Below are 10,383 nucleotides of genomic sequence, written 5' to 3'. Positions count from 1 at the left end.
AAGAGATGCTTTACATTGAAATACAGATAGATGCAGTAGTCCCAGAGTTAATGATCCCAGGTCAGTTTTGCATTTCACCTCCTGATTGACGATTAACAATGTTAGATTAAAAAATAAATACACAAGGCTTAAACATGCTCACTCTCTCCATCTGACTCTCGTCTGCAGGTATGTTTTGATGTGAGAGGATGCCAACCCCCAGTCCCATCATCGCCACCTCACCTGCTTTTAAGATAACAGTTGGCCAAATGGTGATGTAATTGTGATGAACTGAGAGAACATTTAGGTAGCACTGTGATTCATTAATCATGTGCTGCCTTCCCTGCTCCTATGTGTTTACCTCTTTCCCTTTCTGTCTTTAACACCTCTCTCCTCCTCTTTCTTCCTCTGTTTTTATAATTCACAACAGATGTGCATTGATGGACAGATTGAACTTGTATTTATAACACTTGGATAATGAGCTTTTCAATAAAGCGTTTCACATTCTCTACTGGTTGCAATGAAGTGTAATGTGATGAAATACTCCACCTATCCTGTGTTTATCAGATCAGTGCAGAAGAAGGGCATTAATGTTGAGATGAACCAGTGTTAAGAGTATTTACATGATGCATAGGAAGTGTAGTGTAGTGTTTAAAAATATATATTTCTGTATATATGAATTAACTAGTTAAATCCTGTTTCTAGACTATTAGTTACAATGTGTAACCATTGATGTCCCAGGACCAAGATTGGTAAACACTGTTAAAGTGTATAATTGTAATACATACATGCAGACACGGCGTCATTCAAAGACAGGAATTTGATCACCTCAAAGACATTCATACCTAAACTGCACATTAATTTGCCAAGGTAGAGTACATGATCAGTGAATATATTAAATGTACAGTCTACAATGTGGGGATCTCATGCATGGTAATAACTACATGTATATTTGACTTGAATCCTTGGCAAAACATAATATTATATTCTACTCAATCCATAGGCTTCATTAATGTCATTCAGGCTGTTTTGAAGTTGATACAACTGGCTATGATAGTTGAGGTTCATAGCTAGTTCTGAACTAATATGTATACCAAACATTTGGGTCCATACACAGATCGACAGCTAGCTACACATCCATGGACATACAGGGATTTTAATCATCCACTGCACAGTCATCCACTGCACAATAACACACGTAATTTCATCTATCTGCATGACAAATACAAATTTGTACATTCAATTTGCAGTAAATTATTCAGCCAGCTAGATTCTACACATCCACTTTTTCACAAAACGACCGCCTGGTTTGTGGGTTGTTTAAGGTGTCCCTAAAACAACCAGAATGACAATTTCAAACTCATGTCACAACAGCTATAAAACTAGCCCAGCTAGCTGGCTAAATCACGATTTACGTAAATTAACTATGATTTAAAAAAAAGCATAATCGTTTGTCTCTCCATTAACTAACATTCCTGTCAACTGTACATGTTTTTTGCATGATTCATTATGACGTTAAAATCCCTTACATTTGCTTCCATCCTAGTATTTCTGTCCGCTATCTTTGATCCATTTCAGGTCTGTGTAGGGGTACCCCTCTCTCCGAGTATTTCGGTCCGCCATCTTTGCTGAAGAAAGTCCAACAGCCACGTGTGCAGCAGCAGCCTGCCCCGGGCCGTGTGCCGAACCGATAGGAAGTTTAAGATGTGATGGAACGGTTCACGAAAAAAAGAAATCACATAAAAATATATTGACTGATATTGATTTATTTAGGGGGGGATAATTAATATTTTAGCACTAGCGTCGTCTCTGATTCCTACCCTTTAACTTTTTGTCTGAAAATTAAATAACATCTGACTCAACTGCGTTACCCACTCCAGTCAGCAGATGGCGATCTGCGAATTTATGGTTATGCTGTTGGTGTGACGTATAATCTAGTGGACGGAACGCTTTTTTCATCAGCAGCAACAGTGAGTCAGACACCTCGGTTGCTTGCTAGACAAACTAGCCGAACCAAAATAGCTCTTTCGACGCTTTCGTGTATATTAGCCACTGTGTTTTAAACCCATTTTTGTCGTCTAGTTAGTTATCCGATTTAATTTCATATTTACGGTGTTGTTGTTATTATTCAGCTAGCGGGGTGGTTCAGTTAGCATTAGCCTAGCCTACATCCCCGACCATGCGGTCACTAAGCTACTCTCCTTCTAATGAAGAGAAGGATATCACAGTAAAACAAGAAGTAGAGAGTGGGGCCGTTACTGTGAAAGAAGAGGAGGACGCGTTCACAGTGAAAGAGGATGGTGTTACAGTGAAAGGAGAGGATGTAGTTTATGGAGTGAAAGAGGAGGGGGAGGAGATGACTGTGACATCGAAAAAGGAGGAGGAGGGAGAAGAGGAGGAACCTGGATATCTGGGCCCGGTTTCCCAAACGCGTCTTGAGGCATCCAATGGTTCTAACGAAGAATTTAGCCATAAGATGGTTTTGAAAAACCGTTCCCCGATTAACACTAGTAAGTACTGTCTTGACAACAGAGGCACAAACTCTGCAGTTGAACTGATGTTTGGTGTTAAGGCGGAAATCTGCAATTGCTTCATCCATATGTGACTTTTAAATTATTTATTTACAGCCATTGATTCTTGAAGAATATAACACCTGCCTCATGATCTGAATTCAAATGTTGTACCCCATCAGAAACAATGTAAATCAACACTATAGCAGTTAAGAACAAATTCTTATTTTCAATAAAGGACTAGGAACAGTGGGTTAATTGCCTGTTCAGGGGCAGAACGACAGATTTGTACCATGTCTGCTTGGGGATGTGAACTTGCAACCGGTTACTAGTCCAACACTCTAACCACTAGGCTACCCTGCTGCCTCAACATGGTTAAAACTATAATGTTGATATCATGGATGGTCAGTCCTTGCATCCATAGGTCTGTCTTTAGTTACATTTATCCAAACCCGTAATGATTTTATTACCAAAATAGTGGTGGAATAACAGATTTGTTATTGTTTGAACTGCAGATTGCTGGGTTGTGTGGGGTTTTTAAACAGCAACAAAATGGCTGCCCAGAGACTTGGTTAACAGCTGAGGGATGGGGGAATGAGAAGTGTCACCACTCTCAAATTCATAGAGAACGATATTGTAGAAACCTTAACCCAACACCTAGCGACCTCGTCAAGAAGTTCAGACATCTTGGCTAACAGTTATAAGGTGTTGACTTGACAGTCACTGGACCCAGGTTTGAGTTCAGCTCGGGGCCTCACCCTGAATTCACTACACTATGAATACAAGAACTGGCCATCCATGAGATCATAATGATAATTTAACCAGGTGTCTAGGATAAACAGTGGGGCAAAAAAGTATTTAGTCAGCCACCAATACTTATTTTCCACCATAATTTGCAAATCAATTCATTAAAAATCCTACAATGTGATTTTCTGGATTTTTTTTCTCTCATTTTGTCTGTCACAGTTGAAGTGTTCCTATGATGAAAATTACAGGCCTCTCATCTTTTTAAGTGGGAGAACCTGCACAATTGGTGGCTGACTAAATACTTTTTTGCCCCACAGTATGTCATGCAACAACAACCAAAGTGCTTCTTCGTTCATTACAGGTATATTTGTTGTTAGGTAAGTTGTGGGCCAATTTGGCAAACAGTGTACAAACCCTCATTGTCAGGTTGATGAAAAAGCATTTTACTGGTTGCTGTGTTTTTTTGATTTGCGATGATGACACAAACATTATATTAAGCAGGACATTCAAACGATCCTTACAATTAAAATCCAAAGTGGTGTGAAATGCACTCATAAGCAACCTGGAAATGGAGGTTACTCCCCTGAGTTTTCCCTCATTCACATTCAGAATACATTGTGAAAAACTAAAATCTTTGCTCACCATTTTTGCTCCTGGCAGATATACTACATCCATAACTAGTGGTTTCCTCATTAGGAGATATACTACATCCATAACTAATGGTTTCCTCATTACCAGTGTCACATTGCTGACTTTTGCCTAATACCTGCAGCAAATGCCTCTACCCCGTCTTCTGGCTGGGCAGAGTACTTTAGGATTTTAGTTACTGAGGTGTAACAAGGGCCGAGCCGTGCGGCCCTACCAACCCTTCTATTTCTTCGTAATGGCCCTTCGTGTGAGTTGGGTTTGTTCCTTCGTTCACGTTGTCACTCCCTTATTTTCCGGTCTCGTATGAGGTCTTGGATAGATATACTCCTATTTAAATATTCTGAGTGTTATGGATTCCTCCTGTATTTCCTTACCTTCAAGTTTCTTTACCTCTGTATATATCAATACCTAATAACTTCTTCTATTGGTTATTATGCTCGTCAGCAAGTAGTCACTTGGAAACTAGTATTGGTATATATTTTGACTCTCATAAAAATATATTATTGTCCATACAATGATTTTTATTTTATTTTACTAGGCAAGTCATTTAAGAACAAATTCTTATTTTCAATGATGGCCTAGGAACAGTGGGTTAACTGCCTGTTCAGGGGCAGAACGACTGATTTGTATCTTGTCAGCACGGGTTTTTTGAACTTGCAACCTTTCAATGGTTACTAACCACTAGGCTACCCTTCCCAAATATTCTTTAGTGCAATCACTTTAACCTATAACCAGTGTCTTAATGCTTTAAGCTATGCCAGATAATATTGTAAAACTTTAAATGCGTTAACACTTCTAACAATATTTACTAAATAGCAAAAATAGTTCAATTACCTTAAATGCTCAGCCCCTTGGTCACTTTCCTGTAATTGGTATTCTCACAGCACTAACGCTAGATTCCGAATTCCAATATCTTAATACACATCCAACTCTGTGTATGGACTCAATATATTGTAACCGGTACTTGGCTGTGTCCTTGTATTGATAATCACATCTGTACTTGATGTCTCACTGTTTGACTGCCGCTTTGTCTGTGATCAAGAGGTGTCAAGACCCCTGTGTTTCAAATATTGTTCTAGTCTAACAAAAACGCGTATAGTACAATAGTAAATTTACCTATGATGATTCTCCATATGAAGTCTGTCTCATATGTCAGTGAGGATCATGCCTCTCTTATGATCTCTGTTCTCTTTATATACCTTTTTCAGGGGAAGTTCGCAAGTTTCTGGAGCTGTGGCTAAACCACACTTTCACACTGATACTCGGACTGTAGATTTTACACTGAGTGCTTACTCGGGGACTGAAGATTGCTTACACTGAGTGCTGACTCGGGGACTGTGATTGCTTACACTGAGTGCTTACTCGGGGACTGAAGATTGCTTACACTGAGTGCTTACTCGGGGACTGTAGATTGCTTACACTGAGTGCTGACTCGGGGACTGTAGATTGCTTACACTGAGTGCTGACTCGGGGACTGTAGATTGCTTACACTGAGTGCTGACTCGGGGACTGTAGATTGCTTACACTACTGAGTGCTTACACTGGAACAGTAGATTGCTTATTATGTCATCTTAGACCTGTGTCTAAATGGAAGCTTTTTATTCTAAATCTAGGTCATGCACTACTAACTCCCATTCTGCTGCTTCCGTGTTACTGTTGGCTGATTCTAATTAATGATACCAGCTGGTTGTTTCTACCACTTGAGGCGGCGTAGGTGGCATGTCAAGCGTCAGCTGGGAGAAGTCTATGATAGGTATCTCCCCTGCTTCCCCCTGTTGTCCAGTTTCTGCAGGTGTGGTCCATGGTTCCATGAGGTCCCGTGAATGCCCTGTGTTGCTGTCCCCATTGCTTGATGGAGTGAACAGATTCTTTTCATCTGTTGTCACACCAGATGTACGACATCCATAACTAGTGGTTTCCTCATTAGCATGGAGGAGTTTATGCAATCAAATTGCCCTTGTGCCGCAATTTTAGAAAACACAAAGGGGGCCTGTATTGTAGACCAAAAGTCTTCTACCACACTGCTGAGAGTTTCAACAACATGAATAACTTATTTCTAATCTACAATCTTACATGTTACTACTAATGTGAAAACAAGACAAAATATGACTTCTTGCTCATTTTAAGACAATCATTTTAACATTCATTACAGACATCAATTGTTGTACAACATCATGGCTATGCTGTTGGCATCAACTTTTACACTGGATTACCGCTGTTGTGGGCCTTTAATCATCTGACTTTGTTGTTCACACAGGAGAGAGACGTGACTATCGTGGATCCTCTGGGGAGCCTCAACAACCTCATGATGCTGAGGAGACAGAGAAGAGTCTCTCCAGATCAGAACACCTCAATAAACACCCGCAGAGACCCACAGGGAAGAGAACTCACTGCTGCTCTGACTGTGGGAAGAGATTCACATCATCAGGCATTAAAATTCATCAGAGAACACACACAGTAGAGCAATCTTATAGCTGTGGTCAATGTTGGAGGAGTTTTACAACATTAATCTCTCTGAAAGTACACCAGAGAACACACACAAGAGAGAAACGTTATAGCTGTGATCATTGTGGGAGGAGTTTTGTTTATGCTTGCCATCTGACTCAACACCAGAGAACACACACAGGAGAGAAAACTTATAGCTGTGATCAATGTGGGAAGAGATTTGCTACACCTGGCCACCTGACTCTACACCAGAGAACACACACAGGAGAGAATCCGTATCGCTGTGATCAATGTGGGAAGAGATTTGCTACATCTGGCCACTTGACTATTCACCAGAGAACACACACAGGAGAGAAACCTTATAACTGTGGTCAATGTGGGAGGAGTTTTCGTCGATCTGGAGATCTGACAGTGCACAAGAGAATACACACAGGAGAGAAACTTTATAGCTGTGATCAATGTGGGAAGAGATTTGCTACATCTGGCAACCTGACTCTACACCAGAGAACACACACAGGAGAGAAACCTTATAGCTGTGATCAATGTGGGAAGAGTTTTACTTCATCTGGCAATCTGACTCAACACCAAAGAACACACACAGGAGAGAAATCTTATAGCTGTGATCAATGTGGGAAGAGATTTAATCAGTCACACAGCCTGATATACCACCAGAGAATACACACAGGAGAGAAACCTTATAGCTGTGATCAGTGTGGGAAGAGATTTAATCAGTCACACAGCCTGATATACCACCAGAGAATACACACAGGAGAGAAACCTTATAGCTGTGATCAATGTGGGAGGAGTTTTAGTCGATCTGGAGATCTGACAGTGCACAAGAGAGTACACACAGGAGAGAAACCTTATAGCTGTGATCAATGTGGGAAGAGTTTTGTTCAAACTTGCCATCTGACTCAACACCGGAGAACACACACAGGAGAGAAACCTTATAGCTGTGATCAATGTGGGAAGAGATTTGCTACACCTGGCCACCTGACTCTACACCAGAGAACACACACAGGAGAGAATCCGTATAGCTGTGATCAATGTGGGAAGAGATTTGCTACATCTGGCCACCTGACTCTACACCAGAGAACACACTCAGGAGAGAAACCTTATAGCTGTGGTCAATGTGGGAAGAGATTTGCTTCATCTGGCAACCTGACTCGACACCAGAGAACACACACAGGAGAGAAACCTTTTTGCTGTGGTCAATGTGGGAGGAGTTTTAGTCGATCTGGAGATCTGACAGTGCACAAGAGAATACACACAGGAGAGAAACCTTATAGCTGTGATCAATGTGGGAAGAGTTTTGTTCAATCTGGCCATCTGACTCAACACCAGAGAACACACAGGATTGAAATCCCATAGCTGTGACCAGAGATAATCTGATTAAAGATCAAATATTAGAAAATACATACAAGAAGTAGTTGTTTCATGATTTCAATTAATTTATGTCACAATGTAGAATTTTTTAACATTGTAGTAAGAGTATTGTAATGATTTCACAATGTGGAAGCCTAAACGTGTGCCCACTTATGAATTGATATCAACATGTTATGGATATTAGAGTACTATTTATGTGATTTAACAAAAATTAACTAACAAAAAAAGAGATCGGATCAAATCAAATTTATTTATAAAGCCCTTCTTATATCAGCTGATATCTCAAAGTGCTGTACAGAAACCCAGCCTAAAACCCCATACAGCAAGCAATGCAGGTGTAGAAGCACGGTGGCTTGGAAAAACTCCCTAGAAAGGCCAAAACCTAGGAAGAAACCTAGATAAGAACAAGGCTATGGGAGGTGGCCAGCCCTTTTCTGGCTGTGCCGGGTGGAGATTATAAGAACATGGCCAAGATGTTCATAAATGACCAGCATGGTCAAATAATAATAATCACAGTAGTTGTCGAGGGTGCAACAGATCAACACCTCAGGAGTAAATGTCAGTTGGCTTTTCATAGCCGATCATTAAGAGTATCTCTTCCATTCCTGCTGTCTCGAGAGTTGAAAACAGCAGGTTTGGGACAGGCAGCACATCCGGTGAACAGGTCAGGGTTCCATAGCCACAGGCAGAACAGTTGAAACTGGAGCAGCAACACGGCGAGGTGGACTGGGGACAGCAAGGAGTCATCGTCTCATGTAGTCCTGAGGCCTGGTCCTAGGGCTCAGGTCCTCCGAGAGTGAGAAAGAAAGAATTAGAGAGAGCATACTTAAATTCACACAGGACACCGGATAAGACAGGAGAAGTACTCCAGATGTATCAAACTGACCGTAGCCCCCTGACAACATAAACTACTGCAGCATAAATACTGGAGGCTGAGACAGGAGCTCCGCAGTGAGGTGGAAAGTTATTACGGATATCGCAGGAGTTTCCTCTTGAAATCAGACATGTCCGTGGTAAGGAAAACTTGGTTGCTGATTATCTCTGGGGTGGGCAGTCAAAAAGATTTGTGTTTTGCGTTGAGCCAGTGTGTTTATTTGGAGTTTTATCTCTTATTCTTTTCCGTATTGAAACTGCACTGTTGGTTAGGGGCTCATAAGGAAGCATTAACCTGTTGTATTCGGTGCATGTGACTAATACAATTTGATCTGAGTTTTGTTTGGGCTCGTTCCAAGACGACGAGAGTTCTAGAAGCTAGTGAGTTGTAGGATTCTATAGAAAGAAAAAGGAGAAAAAATAACATGATTGTTTATTATTATTTAGGAATAGGTGTTTTTCTTGTTTTTAATTGTTGACAGCCAGTAGACACCATGTTTATATTGGTGAAGGTGAAGCATTGTAGTTGATTATAATGTGAAATGGAAGTTGTTTTCTGTTGGTGGTGACAAAGATATAGGATATGTTTGTTGTCTTAAGAGGGAAGGTGATACAGGCTTTGGTTTTTCCATTTATGTTTTGAGGTTGGACTTTAGCACGTCTATCTCGTTAGCACGTAGGACGCACTGATTGGTGTCACCTCGTTAGTCAGTATGTGTTACACCTGTGCTGGCTTGTCCATCTCGTTAGTGAGAAGGTTTTTCACCTGAGCTGGTCCAGGTTCAATTTAAGAGTGTCTGGCCCAGTGCTCTTGGTAGATGTGACAAATCAACACCTTTAGTTGCACTACTGTTTTGGTTTGCTTCCTGTTTTTAAGTTTGTTGTGGGTTTTTCTTTTGTTTGCCTCTTCTTGGGCAGATTTAGTGGGTCTCATGGTGGGTGTCTTTTAGGTCCCAGTTGTTGTTACTAGTCAACTTTGTGAACACTGAGAGCAAAACTTCAACATTGTTATTGTACTTTTATTGTATCAAATGGTTGTTTTATGCAACAGAATAGAGGGTTCTTAGAACTATTGTGTCTGTGTTCTACTGAGGGTGGGCCTCTGGGAGAAAACACTGACAGGAGATTTACAATGTCTTTTGGGTGATTAAAACCTAAAGAGACAGTACTCCAGATTATGAGTTAATGTTTCTGTTCTATATGTTACCAGGGAGAGATGACCCCAGGGCCAGACCCTGGTTTCTACACAGAGTACTGCTTTTACAGCAGATACTGTCTGCTGAGAATTATACGTATCTTTCATACAAATCTTAACCTTGTGACCTGTTCTATACATCTGTTGTTGGTCATGTAGGTTGAAAGGGGTGTATCTTAGCTATAAAAGACCTTTGTACTTTTGTCTCGTGGCTCTCAACGAATCATCTGGGGGTGATTTGTTGACCAGCCAATATTATTGTAGAGCACTCAATTGATTCACTTTATATGTGTGTGTTGTATTGACCTGCTCCCTTATTAAGTGAATAAACATTTAGTTTAAAAATAAATCTGACTTGTGATAATTTCTTTAATATCAAATGAGAAACAAACTTAACCACATTTGGCAATGTGAATCTTGACTTGGTGACCGCTTTTGACGACCTGGGTAAATCGTCCTCGAGGGATCCCTCAAACTTGGAATCTCATGGAGACCACACTTCGGGAACGGAGCAGATGGACCCACCGAGATTCTATACACCTAGTTGTTTTTTAAAGTGAGTTTTTAGAAAATCCTTGTAGGCTCTGAGTGTGTATTCCT

General features: G+C 40.7%; 1 protein-coding gene across 1 annotated transcript; it reads left to right on the top strand.

Moving 5' to 3' along the window:
* Positions 1 to 1,945: 1,945 nt before the first annotated feature.
* Positions 1,946 to 10,126, top strand: LOC135530977 (zinc finger protein 883-like). The gene is made up of 2 exons (XM_064959146.1): positions 1,946 to 2,489; positions 6,142 to 10,126. Exons 1-2 carry the CDS (start codon positions 2,159 to 2,161, stop codon positions 7,698 to 7,700), a joined length of 1,890 nt encoding a protein of 629 aa, XP_064815218.1. The 5' UTR covers positions 1,946 to 2,158; the 3' UTR covers positions 7,701 to 10,126.
* The last annotated feature ends 257 nt before the right edge of the window (positions 10,127 to 10,383 follow it).

The sequence above is a fragment of the Oncorhynchus masou genome, unplaced genomic scaffold (assembly GCF_036934945.1).
Source record: "Oncorhynchus masou masou isolate Uvic2021 unplaced genomic scaffold, UVic_Omas_1.1 unplaced_scaffold_1473, whole genome shotgun sequence".
Taxonomy (NCBI): domain Eukaryota; kingdom Metazoa; phylum Chordata; class Actinopteri; order Salmoniformes; family Salmonidae; genus Oncorhynchus; species Oncorhynchus masou.
The sequence above is the reverse complement of the archived record's forward strand: the minus strand, read 5'-3'. Positions and strand labels throughout refer to the sequence as shown.

Coding starts and splice junctions, on each gene's coding strand:
- LOC135530977 (XM_064959146.1), top strand. CDS start 2,159: ATGCGGTCACTAAGCTACTCTCCTTCTAATGAAGAGAAGGATATCACA. Junction 2,490..6,141: donor CCGTTCCCCGATTAACACTA/GTAAGTACTGTC, acceptor TTGTTCACACAG/GAGAGAGACGTGACTATCGT.